The 14,869-nt window shown below is 51.9% G+C and overlaps 2 protein-coding genes across 3 annotated transcripts; both read right to left on the bottom strand.

Annotated features, from left to right (window-relative positions):
- LOC106502311 lies at positions 8,345-10,286 on the bottom strand. Its single transcript, XM_013965274.2, has 4 exons — positions 10,046-10,286; positions 9,935-9,967; positions 9,438-9,575; positions 8,345-8,689 (listed from the first exon to the last, which is right to left on the bottom strand). Exons 1-4 carry the CDS (start codon positions 10,196-10,198, stop codon positions 8,567-8,569), a joined length of 447 nt encoding a protein of 148 aa, XP_013820728.1. The 5' UTR covers positions 10,199-10,286; the 3' UTR covers positions 8,345-8,566.
- CSF2 (colony stimulating factor 2) lies at positions 11,421-13,774 on the bottom strand. 2 transcript variants are annotated; one of them, XM_013965265.2, is made up of 4 exons: positions 13,593-13,774; positions 13,451-13,492; positions 12,623-12,748; positions 11,421-11,856 (listed from the first exon to the last, which is right to left on the bottom strand). In XM_013965265.2, exons 1-4 carry the CDS (start codon positions 13,749-13,751, stop codon positions 11,749-11,751), a joined length of 435 nt encoding a protein of 144 aa, XP_013820719.1. In that variant the 5' UTR covers positions 13,752-13,774; the 3' UTR covers positions 11,421-11,748.

Here is a 14,869-nt window from a genome sequence, read left to right as displayed (position 1 = left end):
TTGATCTGCTTAGGGACTCATCACTGTCCCTAAGCAGACCAAAGCATCAAAGGCACAGGAGCCTTCGGTGCGAATGTGGCCCAGGGAATGGCCTGAGACTCTTCCAGCTTCCTGTGATTTCTTCCTGGGTCCCAAAACTGGTTGGTGTGCATTTCCAGGGATTGTACCTGTGAGAGATGTTAGGGTCTGAGTCACAGATCTTCTGTGAATCGAGGCTGGGCACAGCCTTGCCTCTGGCTAGAGCTTCTGAAGACCGGGGAGGGCTGATAGCAACTGCCCTGGAGAGATCGTGGTAGGAAAAGGGTCCTAAAAGTCGTGGGGGTCAGTCAGGGAGACCTTCCTGGGTGTGAGGGGGATGGATGGGACTGTGAGTTATCATGTAGTTTCTGACTCGAAGCTGTGGCTCTAGCAACAGTTGCTGTTTCCTTGGCCTCCACTCCCAGCACATGAAATGGCACCACCCTTATCCAGCCCTGCTGGCGCAAGAGGCCTGGGCAGGAGCCAGGGCCTCCGCCAGGACAACTCGGGGCTGCCCCAGGCTCTGGGCAGGAGGAAGTATGACACATAGCCAGGGAGCTAGGCTTCCCTCCCTTCTTCTGCTTCCTTTGAGACAGTTTCTAAATCCGTTAAGTGGGAGAGGGAGCAGGGCAGCTATGCTGATGTTAGTTTCTCAGCTCCCCTGGCTCCTGGGTGACCCAAGGTCATCCTCTTGGCTCATCTTTCAGATGCTGATGTGGACAGGATAATGATAACAGATCTCTGGTTGTGTGTGGAGTACCTTTTAGCCTGGTGCTGATATTTGCCCCACAGAGCCTTTTCTAAACTTCGGGAAATTCATGCTGCCTTTCCATCCTGATGTCCATTAAAGCCTGTATTTCTATTAATCAGAGGTGAGAAGTGGCTCACTTTTCTCAAACCCTGGAACACAGTCACTGCTGGCACCTACACAGTGAGGGATCCTCCCCAGACTTAGGGGATAGAGTTATAGTTCAGAGCAGAGACCTCATAGCCCCCAACAGATGATAGTGCTCCCCTAAGGCTTCCCTGGCGGTTCAAGGGTAAAGAACCCGCCTGCAGTGCAGAAGAATCAGGAGACGTGGATTCCATCCCTGGACCGGGAAGATCCCCTGAAGAAGGACATGGCAACCCACTCCGGTATTCTTGCCTGGAGAATCCCATGGACAGAGAAGCCTGGGGGCTACAGTCCACAGGGTTGCAAAGAGTCGGACACGACTGAAGCAGCTGGACGCACAGGCATGCAAGGCCTAGAAGGTAGCCAGGCAAGCCCCAGAGTGAATGCTGAGGAGGAGGATGCCCCACTGAAGGACGTGTCCGTCTCCCACTAGACACTGTTCTATCCCACTGGGAGAAGAACATTAGCTGTTTGACCAGGATGCATTCCAGGCACGGGGGTCTGGGGATGGTAGGAGAACTGCAGCTGATTCCTGTTCCTGGGACCCAGGGCTGCTGGAGGGAGACGAAAGGCTATAAGCAGTGAGGCTGGAAGGGTCTCCAGGACTGTGTGCCTAGAGTGGCAGGTCTTAGAACAGACCAAAGGAGCTCACACTGAGCCAGCAGGGAGCCCCTGGCCAACCTTGGACCAGACTTGGTCGGATTTGGGGTTTGTTTCCCATAGCCAGACCAATGCACTAGAAGGTAAGCACCTCAAGTGTTGGGTTCTGTGCAGAGCCTGGCATAATTCCTGATGCTTTGTAGGATTCAGTAAATATTTGTTGAGTGAATTAATAGGTACATGAATCCATCTGACTGCCTGGAAGCACAGCAGGAGGGATCCATCTAGAGATGAGTGTCCTTGGGACAATCGTGGTAGTCATCTGTGGCAGTGCAGGTTGGGTGGACCAGGGTGAGGCTGTGTGATAGAGAGAAGTGGAAAGATTTGACAGGGGGCAGGAAGGTGAAAGCACCAGGACATGGCAGGGGGCTGACCAGGGAGCTGAGACCTGGTTTGACCTGGTCTCTCCTCTAGGACAGTGGCACATCACAGTTTAGGGCCTTCTTGAGCTGACTCCCCCCAGTGAGACACTAGAGACACTCAAAGTTGAGGCAGCCTACCCACAGCCAGGACAGCATGTGGAGCTGGTGAGCAATAAGCTAGCTAATTTCTGCCCTTCTCAGTGCACGTGCTTAAACACAGCCTGCCCAAGCTGAGCCTCCCAAGGACAGTCCCCATGGCTCTGTGAGCAAGGGCCAAGCTTGGACCAGACTTAGTCGGATTTGGGTTTTGTTTCCCAACAGTTGGCTTGTCAGGATGTTGATGGTTGGGCAAGACTGAACCATGTAGAGAAGAATTCCAATAATGAGGAGAATGTTCAGGAAATAGCTTTGGATCATGTGAAGGGAAAGGAGAGATCCAGTGTCTGATGGATCTGCAGTAACTACAAAAGGCAGGAAGACCAGCAACAATGTTGTTTATAAAGAACTTCCTTGGAAAAAAGTGTGACAGTACCAGCTAAGCTAAAATATGTAAATCCTATGACCCAGTAATCCCACACCATACTCAACATTTCCAACAGAAATGCATACACACACTCCCCAAAATACGAGCACAAGAGTGTTTGTAGTTGCTTTATTAATATTGACCAGAAAGCACAAATGGCCAAAATATTCATCAGCAGAAAAATAAGAAAACGTATTTGGGATGCAATGGAATACTACACAGAAACAGAAAGGAACAGACCACAAGTACACGCAACAACCAGAGAGAGAAAATATTTAACAAAAGAAGTCAAACATAAAAGAGAGTGCAGCCTATGAGTCCACTTCATCCAAGTTCAAGAATAGGCAGAATGACTGTACGGTGATAGAGCTTGAAAGGTGGCTATGCTTAGGTGAGTGGGCACTGACTAGGAGGGAGAGACCACAGGAAGCCTCTAGGGTGCTGGAAAACGTTCTCCGTCTTGCTCTGAGTGCTGGTTTTATCAGTGTAAACATATATGAAAATTCACTGAACTGTACACTTCAGATTTGTGTACTTTATTGTTCAATAACTGATTTTTTTTGAAGTAAAATAATTTTTAAAGGATTTTTTTCAGCCTCTTGAAGACCCCTAGGATCTTGAAGGAAATGCCAACCTTCACATTAGGTGAGGGCTCAGGAGCCATGTTCGAGGGTTAGAACCTAGGGAGTTTATGCTCATCTTCCTTTGAAGTCAAGAAAAAGAAAAGGGAAAAAAATTTTTTGATTAATCATTTCTAGGTTGAAAGAACAGGTCTGGGCCAGAGATAACATCAGTGGCAGCATCATGAAACTGTTTAACTGTTATCTCAAACCACAGTGAAAAATAACGTGTGAAGCTGCATCCTTATTAGCAGCCATAACTCAGGGGTCTCCTAAAAGGAGGGAAATCGGTCAGTCTTCTCCGAGGGCGAAGTCTGTGCCCAGTAGCCCTTTTGAGAGCCCAGAAAGAAGGCTTCTGTGGAAGCAGTCTAGGGTCTCTGTCTGGCTCACCTCCTGTGTGGTCATGAGGAAGTCCCAGGTCTTTCTTTGGTCTTGGGGCAGAGAGCTGCCAGCACCAACAGTGGGTAAGATGGCTCTTCCTCATCCCCAGCTCCCCTCTTGGGGGTTGACTCTGCTTGGATCTGCTCTGCAGACCTGGACGCCAGGAGCACTCCAGCCTCCCATCTCTTCAGAGGAATAGAGCCAGTATTGGTGCTCTCAGCAGTGTTCTGACCTAGGCCTTAGGTGTCAGGGCCCTGCATCTAGCTGGGCCTCCTTGTGTCAGGCTGGGGCTTCTCTGTCCCCGCCACAACCCCGCCTCATAGATAAGAAAATGGAGGCCCAAGACAAGCTACATGCCAGATGCCTTATTTGTGAAGCCCGTGTAACAAGGTGGGAGGGGCCTGAGGAGCTGCTTCTGGAGCTACAACAACCAGCCTTGTGCATTCAACACAAAAAGCAGCTTTGCTCAGAAGCCCAGGTAGGCACAGTATGTACCTGGTCCATGCAGCCCCTGCCTTCCACTTCCAGTCATATGGATTTGAATTCCCAAGAACACACATATGCAGGAAGCCACAGGTGTAAGGACTCAGGCCCTGGTTTCCAGGGCCAGTCCTGCTCACTTGGGGCTGGCTGGCAGGCCAGCTGTATAGCCCCAAAGTGAGAATCCACGCACAGGACAGTTGTAAAGGTAATCGAGGATGCCTGAACAGCACCTTGTGATCTCCAGGCCCAAACCGAGAGCTGCCCTGCCTGCCAAGGAGGAGCAGACAGGCCTCTTTTGCTATCCATGCTATCTCAGAAAGAAAGTATTGGTGATCTGGACCTTCAGACATGGGTTCAATCCCTGGGTCGGTAAGATCCCCTGGAGAGGGGAATGGCACCCCACTCCAATATTCTTGCCTGACTCCATGGACAGAGGAGCCAGGTGGGCTACAGTGCATGGAGCTGCAAAGAGTCGGAGATGACTGAGCATGCGCAAGCATGGGCTGCGAAGGATACCGTCTGCATTGTAAGCTAATGCCAGCATCTTGGCTGAACAACCAATTTGGGGAATCAGTCGATGCAATGCAAGCCACCACGGAGCACCCCATATATCTGGGGACACTGAGGATGCAGATTTTCTATAAGCAAAAGCACCATATGGTGCCCACTGACTTGGCCTTCAGCCTTTCTCCTCCAAGGCCACACTCAAAAAGAAAACCAAGGAGAAAACTCAGCCTGCCATCCCACCATCTAAATCATAATCTTAGTTCCCTTCCAGCTCTTGGCCCACAGTAGGGTCATCCTGGCAATAATAGCATTCTGGGCCTTTCGCAAATGCTTTGACATGTTGTCATGTTAGCTTCGTGTCCTTTGTTCCATTTCACGGACAGGCAGATTGTTGCTGTGGAGCTTCTTTCCTCCGTCTTTCAAGTGATCTCCCCGAATGTGAATGCAGAGTCAAAGGATGCGAACACACTGTGGACCTGACAGAAACTGCCACGCGGCTGCCAATGGGGCTATTCCAGGCCTCAAGGCCTAGCCTATGAGAGAGGGCTGCCCTGCCGCTTTAGTGAGAGCCTTCGATTCCTGGCTCCGTCTTCAGTACCACTGATTGCTGAGGCAGGATGGGGCCCCCAGGAAGCAGAAGGCTATAGCACATTTGGGTGGTCCCTGGGGAGATCCCTGTGAAGTGAAGGGACTGGTTGTGTCCTGGGAAGTCTTGATGTATGGGTGAGCCCATCTCCTCAGACCATGTAGCCCTGTTCCTCCTTCTGGTCTAGAGGGGGGCCTGGCAAAGCCAAGAGTGTTTCCTTGGGGTTAAAGTGGGCCTGCCATAGGCCTGCCCATGATTATCTCCCATAAAAGAATATAATTTGAACTTGTTCCGCAGCCTTCTAGGGGAAGAGAGCACCCAGGACAGTCAGAGCATGCTTCTTGTGCCTAGGTGTGTGGCCTAGAGCTCCGGCTTTACCGTGTGCCAGCCTGTCCTTAGGTCCTGAGGGAGAAGGGCCAGTAGGCTCCCAGAGAGCTGTGGGCTCGGACCTGCCTAGGTCTCCAGAGCAGTGCCCACATGGCCCTCCTACCTGGTTCCAGCCCCAGAAGGCTCCCCAGGACCACTGTCCAGATCTGAGACTAATTGGAGGGAAAACTGGGGCACGTGGAAAATACAGATGGCCCTCACTGCAGGGTCTCTCCATGTGTTTGGTGGCCTTGTCTGGGGCTTAAGGCTTTCAGGGGGATGAAGATAGTCCAGGTAGTATGGCTGCCTTCCTACTGTGTTCATTCCTGACTTTCCTCTCTCTCAGGAGAGGCACCAGAGCCTCTCTGTCAACCTGTTTACCTAGAGTTGAGCCAGGTGCTCTGAGAGTACATCATGAGAAATGCTGGGCTGGAAGAAGCACAAGCTGGAATCAAGATTGCCAGGAGAAATAGCAGTAACCTCAGATGTGCAGATGACACCACCCTTATGGCAGAAAGTGAAGAGGAACTAAAAAGCCTCTTGATGAAAGTGAAAGAAGAGAGTGAAAAAGTTAGCTTAAAGCTCAACATTTAGAAAACTAAGATCATGGCATCTGGTCCCATCACTTATGGGAAATAGATGGGGAAACAGTGGAAACAGTGTCAGACTTTATTTTTGCGGGGGCTCCAAAATCACTGCAGATGGTGATTGCAGCCATGAAATTAAAAGATTCTTACTCCTTGAAAGGAAAGTTATGACCAACCTAGATAGCATATTAAAAAACAGAGACATTACTTTGCCAACAAAGGTCTGTCTAGTCAAGGCTATGGTTTTTCCAGTGGTCATGAATGGATGTGAGAGTTGGACTGTGAAGAAAGCCGAGCACCAAAGAATTGATGCTTTTGAACTGTGGTGTTGGAGAAGACTCTTGAGACTCCCTTGGACTGCAAGGAGATCCAACCTGTCCATCCTAAAGGAGATCAGTCCTGGGATTTCTTTGGAAGGAATGATGCTAAAGCTGAAACTCCAATACTCTGGCCACCTCATGCGAAGAGTTGACTCATTGGAAAAGACTCTGATGCTGGGAGGGATTGGGGGCAGGAGGAGAAGGGGACGACAGAGGATGAGATGGCTGGATGGCATCACCGACTCGATGGACATGAGTTTGGGTGAACTCCAGGAGTTGGTGATGGACAGGGAGGCCTGGTGTGCTGCAAATCATGGGGTCACGATTGAACGACTGAACTGAACTGAACTGATCTGAACTGTACCAGGTGCTCTGAGGTTCTCTAGCTTGATGAATAGTCTGAACCTAGGCTGTAGTCCAGCCTCCGGGCTAGAGTCACCCCTGCCTTTGTCTTTGTGGATTTTGACTGAGAGACTGGGGCATCTGTCCAAGGTCACACAGCAAGCTAGTGGCAAGCCAGGCTCACGCGTACCCTGCTGTCCTGAACACAGCCCTGAGATTACAAGGGTGTTCATGCAAGCCCCCGACCTTCTACTGTCGGGGGTCTCAGGCTGAGAGGAGGCCGGGCATTGAAGTAGCCAGCATATCTCAGCAACTTCATGCCACCGTGCACCCCACAGACCCTGCTGCCAGCCACAGAGGAATGGTCTCGGAAACTCTGAGCACCTGTGTGGTTTGCCCAAGTGACAGGAACTCATAGCCTCTGGACTGGACCATGGGCTTTCTCTGGGCCCCTGGCCCCATAGCAGCTTAACCAGAATCACAGAGCCATGCTCAATGTCCTGAGATAATTTGGCCACTTCCCTCAGTCACACTTGAGGCTGACCTCCAGCCTAAAGTGGTCCTCACAGTGGAGATGAGCTGGAAGTGGTCTGAAAATCATGGGGCAAGGGAGGAGGGTGGGGAGAGCTGTAGTGGGTCTGTGTGCTGGCTGCCGGCGTAGTCTGAAGCTTTACAGCAGAGTAAGGTACTGCAGACTCTGTACAAGTCCCGCCTGGGCTTAGTTTTGGTTACAGCTTGATGCCTATTTATATTCCAGAACAGTAGATCTTTATCTTTCCCGGTTTGTTGAATGCGTTCATGGTCTGAAGGTCTGGATTGTAGGAAGCTATTTGGATTGTGGGGTAATCCCAGTCACCTCTAATAAATGGTTTGAATAATTAGGGTTAGGGTTAGAATTGAAAGTGGGTAGGGGTCAGAGCTTGGTTGCCCAATGTGGCAGCATTTTAAGACCTGAGTGATTGGTGGATCCCCCACAGGCAGGGCCCCATGCTTTGGGGATGGGAGGGTGTTAATAGTTGGGGAGTGGGCTGTTAGGTCAAAGAGATGCTTGGAGAGTGTCCTTGGAGGGTTTGTGAGGGGCTCAGTAAGCCAAGGAGAGGAGCTTTGAAGTCAGTTGTTTGCTGGGTGAGATGAAGCTGAGGGTTTGGAAATGTTCTGGGCCCCCATGGGCCCCCTAGCCTGGTCCAAGTCCCCCACTGTGCTGAGTCCTCTGTGAGTAGCCTGAAATCCCCCTTGCTCCTGAGCCATTTACTAGGGTTGACTCTGTGGCCGCACTGAGTCCTCAGGTGGGGGGATAGGGGGAGGATGAGGATCAAGTGAACTTAGAGCTACAGTAGAAACCCAACTAGCGAGGGCCGTGGACCTTTGGATCAGGTGTGGATGGGTGCTGAGTGAGCCTGGGGAGGGGTGTCTAGGAATAGATCTGATTTGAGTTTTAAAGGACACAGGGAGAAGAGGAGCAGTAACAAACTGCGCTAGCATTGATGGGGGTCCTACCGCGTGTCCACTGGCTCTAGAAGCACATCGAAGGGGCAGATAAGGTGGGGTTCCCACTTGCCTTCCTGGGCCTCTCTTCCTGAGAGACCCCTGGCCCTCCAGGTCAGGAGCCTTGGTTATGGGGCCATCAATCCCAGCCCCTTACCCCTCTCAGTCTGTCGAGGCCTCAGAGAGACTGAACACTATCACAACTCTTACCAGCATTTCCTCAACCCAGCTTTATTAAGGCAACAACTGCTGATGCATCAGTTACAGAAATATTTCCTCAAGCACACCCCTACCATGACCCACCCTCAGCCCCGTCTGCTGACCCCGGGCCAGCAAACTCTTACCCCACCCCGGCTGTAAATTCTTCCTGAGGCTCCTCCAGCCCCATCTCCTGAAGCTCTCAGGGCATCAGGACATGAGGGGACGAGGTCTCAGAGGACGCCCTTGATCCTTTTACAAGATTTCCATCCTTCTATAGATATGACAACACTCTGTAAAGCTTCTTTGAATTTTGAGAAGTTACTTTTCTCAGTAATACAGTTGTGTCCTGTTAGCTAAATAAGAAACACATAATTAAGTTCTCTTCTTAGCAGAAAAAAAAAAAAGTAAAAGCAAACTCTGTTCTCCCAGCCATCAGGGCCCTGTAAGACCCACCTGTCTACCTAGGAGGTAACTCGGGCAAACCCTCCCCGTCTGTCTTCACTGGGCACCCTCTGGTGATAGTACAGCCCCAGGACTGAGGATCACCCGTAGCTTTAGGGAGAGACCCAGCAGAGTGTGGGGAGGTCTCCTGGCTTCCCAGGACAGGGACATGCAGGGTGGGAGGACACAGGAGACAAGCAGCAAGGCAGGCAAAGAGCAGGGAACCTCAGTCGTTTCTCCGCAGCATCCCCCCCAAGCCACTACCCATCCCCACACCGTGGGCTCCCAGTGGAGCTCCTGAGCCTAAGAAAGGGCACCAAGAGCAGGGCAAACCAGAGCCAGCTAAGACTCCCCACCTGACTGGGCTTGGCCCTGAGTGCCCTTCCCTCTCCCAGGCTGAGCCCACGCCCTGACCTGTCCCACGCCGATTCCCGTGTGTACAGGCTTGGCAGAGCGTAAACGAAAATGCCTAGAATGACCCCTGAATCCCCACTCCCCTCAGCCTCCGCCCCTGTCAGTGAGTGGGCTTCTTTTGGATGACAAATTCGTATCTGAAGCCTCACATGTGGCAAATGGGGGCCCTAGGAAGCCGTTTGCCCCACTGGGCTGCTGGCTGCGGTGGCCAGAGAAATGTCTCAGGTTCCCCTAAGAACAACTTACTTTCAGCTTTGGGCAGATTTTGGTGAGTTGCCTCATGTTCTTACAGACTTTTTCTATGTGCCAGTCATTCTTGTGTTTCGTAGAGATGTTATTCAGGGTGGAGATGAAGCCCTCTATAAACTTCCCATAGCAGAGTTCCTGAAACAGGGTTGGGGGGCATTGAGTTGAGGGTCCGCTGACCCTCAGCCTCATCCATCCCTAGTTGCCCTGGCCAGATGGAACCCTGGACTCAAACTCAGGCCAGGGTAAACAGGGATGGTTGAGGTTTGCAGTGGGTTTCTGGTCTCTCCCTAGGCATGGGGCTGCTCTGGGATAGTGATCAAAGAGCCTGGAAAAACCTGGCTGCTGGTTCATCTGCTGCCTGAGCCAGAGACTTCATCTTCAAACTCCCAACTTTCTCCCCAGATTTCTTGACTCAACAACTTTTGTTCTTGTCTCTGCCCTGAGATTTCCCTTTCAAGTAGAGTCAGAAATGACCGTGGGTGACTGCTCCTTACCTCACTGGTGTTCTGAGGCCTTTCGAAGGAGCCCTGGAGGCAGGAAAAGTTGGTTAGAAACGCAGAGGGCCAGTGAGAGTTAAGTGATGTTTGATGAAGACCCAGACTTACCTTGTATGTAACGTTGTCAGCCATGAGTTCTTTCTCAATCTCAGCACAGACTGCCGTGTGATTGTCCTGGGTAGACCCACTGACTATCTTCATTGGGGCGGAATGGCTTTCCAAGACCCATGACACACAAGCCAGGAGCACGTACAGGTACATGGTATGATGGAGGGTGGCCCCAAGCTGATCCGAACCCTGGGCTTGACAGCATTTCTGTGAGGAGATGTACCTATATATGAGAGTCTGAGGAAATGCTACGTCTCTTATCAGTTATCATTGGTTTACGTAGAAGACACCGAGGATCTGTGTTATCTCTGGGCAAGATGTGTTTTTTATGCATTTTCTATGACTACATCATACTCTGTGGATTCTTGTCTTTGCTAAAATTCAGATTTGGTCTAAGAATTTTTATTTATAATTGCATCTAAAGTCATGACCTTTCTGCCTGTGTGTGGGGTAAGTCTTTGACCAGGACTGGTGCTGTCTACAGTTGGTGGCCTGAGCAGAGCAAGCAAGTAGGGTGGAGAAAAAAAACCAGACAGGAGCTAAAACTCATCAAATAAGCTTCCCCAGGCCCACTTGTCAAGGTAAAGGCTGGCCATGCTGCCCACTTGACACTTAGGGAGAGACCCAGTTCCTCACAGATCCCAGAAGGGACACTGGAGGACAGGTTTGGGAATAAGGCCTCCAGCCCCATTGACAAAGCACGGGCAGGAAGGAGAAATCCTGTTTTCCCAGTCTGAAGGCCATGGATTTGGGGGGAAGGTGCCGGATTGCATGTAGAACTTAATGTAAAAACAGAAACCAACTCAGGAAAATGCCAGAAGAGAGCCATGTACTAACAAATTATGCGCTTGCATTCTGACACTCAAAGATTAAGATCACCCATTTGGGGGTAAATATGCTGAGCTCTGACCCCTGTGGTTTGTTTTTTTTTTTTTCCCTGAACAGCTAGTCTATCTGCTGGTTCACCTTGGGAGTGGTTGAAACCCTGAGTGTGAGGGGCAGGGCATGGCCAGTGACCAGCCAAGCCTCAGGAATCCCCCACCTGCCCAAGAAGGATGATGACCCTTCTCTGGAGCAAGATTCCCACTGTCTGGGTTACTTGGACTTCCAAGTGAACCTGAAAACTTCTCTCTGGAGTGGGAACCTTTGAGCATCCAGGGAAGCATGTCCACGTGTGCAGAATGTCATACCCAGGTGGGCTCCCGCCTCCCCTGTGCTCTGACAGTGCTGTCTGTCCAATTGTGCCTGATCTGCAGGCCCCAGCCCCTTCCCCCAACTCCCAGCTTCCTCCCCACCCTGCCCTGGGCCAGAGAGGAGAGCACCTTGAACATTTGCTCATGATTAAAAACAAACGAAAACTGCACAAATAAGAACAGACTTTTAATAATTTATTATTATAGAAAAACATCTTGAATAAATATGGGGTATGAGCTTAAATAAATAAATAAATAAATATTAAAATACATAAATATATAAATAAATATTACTGATCCCTGCCAGTGTAAAACATTTCCTGTTTCCCCTGCCGCACGTGTATCAGGGTCAACATGGCCCTGAACAAGTCAGTGGCCCCCTACAGCTCTGGCCCTCCCTGTGGCCCCTCCAGTGTGAAGATCCTGAGTTTTGTTTGGCTCTTTGTGGGTAGGAGGGCAGCGATCTGTGAGGTATGCTCCTGGGCTGGCTTCTGGCTGGTCTGGCCTGCTTCACTTCTGGACTGGTTCCCAGCAGTCAAAGGGAATGATAAAAAGGAAATCCTTCAGGTTCTCTTTGAAACTTTTGAAGGTGATAATCTGGGTTTCACAGGAAGTTTCCTTAAGAGAGAAAAGGAAAAAAAAACCTGAGTCCAGGCATGAGGGGTAACGTGGGGGAGGGATCAGCATGCTTCTGTGCTGCCTCTGAGAACTCAGAGGTCAGAAGGCCTGTCTGGGGCCCGCCTGCTGACGTGGGTCAGGTGACATCTTGCCACCCAAAGGGTGCACAGCGCTGTCAGTGGCAGCTGGACCAGGGGCCCAATAAAAGTGCAAGACAGACATTGATCTGCTGGGCAACTGGGCCCCTGCATCTTTGGTCCCAGGCCAGGGCACAAAGCTGAGCCCCGGCTGTCTCTAGGAGGCCAGAATGAGCACATTTCAAGGCCACAGACCTCACTTTTCCCACAGGGAAGGAATGTTTGGGGCCTTTTTCCATCCCGAGTAAGCTTTCCTCCTTGTTCCAGTGCAGTCCAGGCATCCCAGGAAGGACCAGGGGAAAGTCCTTTAAGGAGGAGGCACTTGGGCTGTGGAACTTCCTCTGGGCCTTAGGCAGGTCTTGAGTTTCCTTGTATTTGCCTCACCTCTGACATCATTAATAGTAGTGACAAGCAAGGTAGCAGCTCCCGCTAGGACATGGTACAGTCTCTCGAGCTCCAGGGCTTTAACACCTAGAGTGGTTGCCTCTCAGGAAGGGCTGATCATTACAAATCTATTGATTCAAACCATTTGGAGTCCCAAATGCCCACAGCCAAAAGTCTCGCCCCACTATTTATCCACCCTCCTCGAATGAGACCTTCCTGCTTGGGCACCTAATGGGGGCACTCACCTGGGTGGGGGGGCAGTATTTCTTGTAGTGGCTGGCCATCATGGTCAAGGAGCCCGTGAGACTGGTGAGGCTGCCCCGCAGGCCCTGCTTGTACAGCTCCAGGCGAGTCTGCAGGCATGTCGGCTCCTGTGAGAAATATCCATTCCTTGGTGAGCAGTGGCTAAGTGTGCTCTGGTGGGCCCAGGACATCCTCTCCATCACTGCTTCCTCTTCTCATCCCACTCACCCAAGAGCAGGGCCTGGGAGGGGCACAGGATTATTCCTGACTAAGCTCAGGCCAGGCCCTGTCATACACACAGCCTTGTCCCCCCATCCACTGCAGACGAGTCTGACTCGCCCTCACCACTCAGCTCAGGCCACCTCTAGCAGGCATAGCCACATTCCCTTGGTCTGGTATCTCAAGAGGGTCCCAGCCCCCAGAAAAGGAGATTGCTGGTCCTTCCACCCTTCAGGGGAAAGGGGGTGGGGGGCTTGCCCACACCTGCCGTGCAAACCTTCTGTGACCTTCAGTGGCCAGCACGGTGTCCACAGGGCTTGGTCTCAGGGCACAGTGAGTGTCCCAAGCCCACACCCCCTGTCTCATGACATAACCCCGACCTGTCCCCGGGTGACCCCGATACCCTTGAACACTAGGTCTGTCCATGGCTGCTCAGCTAATAAAGGAATCCACATGACTGCCACAGGGGCAAGGCCTCCTAAGCAACCCTCCTTCTGGCAGCCAGCTGGCTGGAGAGAAAGTGGACAACCCTGTAAGGGTCCATCTAAAATGGAGTCAGTCCCCAGGGCAGAGGCCTTTGGGAAAAGGTGTATCAGAGAGAAGCATCTTACCTGGGAGTCAAACATTTCAGAGACGACTTCTACTGTTTCATTCTGTAGAAAAGGAAAATGTCCTGTTATCGAGCTGACAGGCAGGATGAGTCCAGGCCAGCAGGGTGGCCCAGGCGTGGCCTGTGCTCCCTTCCTCACTCACCATCACAGCAGCAGTGTCACTGCTGTCGTTCAGAAGGCTCAGGGCCTCTTTGATGGCATCCACATGCTGCCAGGGCCAGGTGACAGGGCTGGGTTGGCGAGTGGGTGCGGAGAAGCTGCAGACCACAGTGCCCAGGAGAAGCAGGTTCTGCAGCCACATCCTCTTGAGGACTTTAGCCTTTCTCTCTGAGCACTGGGCTCACTGGCAAAAGAGCTCTTATATACACAGTTAGAGGAAATGATTAATGGTGACCACAAAACGCCAGGGAGGCGGGGGAACTACCTGAACTGTGGAATCTCCTGGCCCTTATCAGCTACCATGGAACGGTGAGCCTTTCCCCCAGGTGGTCAGGCTTGGGGCTTTTCACTAATGAGCCCTTCCAAGAATTGGCAGCCCACCTGCCTGCTTTCCTGAGCGTTCTCCAGCCCTCCCCAGCAGTCTGACCTGCCAAGGCTTCCCCCTCCCTCTGAGGGGCCTCGGTACAGCTTGGACTTCCTGGCCTGAAGTGGCCAGGGCGGGGCCTGGAAGACACTGGATTGGGCTTCTACCCCCGCCCCCACCCTTGGCTCCCCATCCTGCCTGTGTCCCAAGAAGCCTTTGGGCTGGCTGAGCTACACTGCCCATTCCGACCCAGTGTCCCCTTCTCCTCCTAGAGCCCGCAGTTCTGGCCACAGTGAGACATTGGAGTGTGAGGAAGACTCTCACAGGCCTGCCTCGCTGTCCGCCTAGGCAGATTCCAGCCCAATGACATGGTCCTGTGACAGCTCACCTCAGCTCCCATCAAGGGTCTAGAGCGGTCAGCAAGCTGCGCCCATCCAGGGTCCTCTGCCTCACAGCTCCTGTGAGCTGAGGGAATAACAACCGTATGCATGTCCAGCCAGAAAGATTCCAGAATGTATCCTCCACGGTGAAATCTCATCTGAAAGCAACAGTCCTGGGGTACACAGTCATATTCAGCTCCAAAGCTGCATAGGTGGGTTGGGGCTCTCAGCTGGGGTGGGTCAGGGTTCTGAGTTCAAAGCTTGCCTCCAACACCGCCTTGCCGAGTGACTCTTCTGAGTTGTGTGAACCTCACTTCCCTCTGCAGGGCAGGCTGTCCCCTTTGAGGTGGGCACTGTGCTCCTATCTACAGCCTCTTGCAGGCACCAGCAGGGTCGTGGCTGCATCCACAGGAGGTACAGGGGACAACAGCTTCTTAACCAAGGTTCTTCCAGGCTTAACTTCCTATATGGCCCCACTGCCAGCCCACCTCCAGCTCAGCAGCCTCCCTGTGGAAC

Source organism: Capra hircus, chromosome 7 (assembly GCF_001704415.2).
Source record: "Capra hircus breed San Clemente chromosome 7, ASM170441v1, whole genome shotgun sequence".
Lineage (NCBI taxonomy): Eukaryota > Metazoa > Chordata > Mammalia > Artiodactyla > Bovidae > Capra > Capra hircus.
This window is presented reverse-complemented; position numbering and strand designations above follow the sequence as displayed.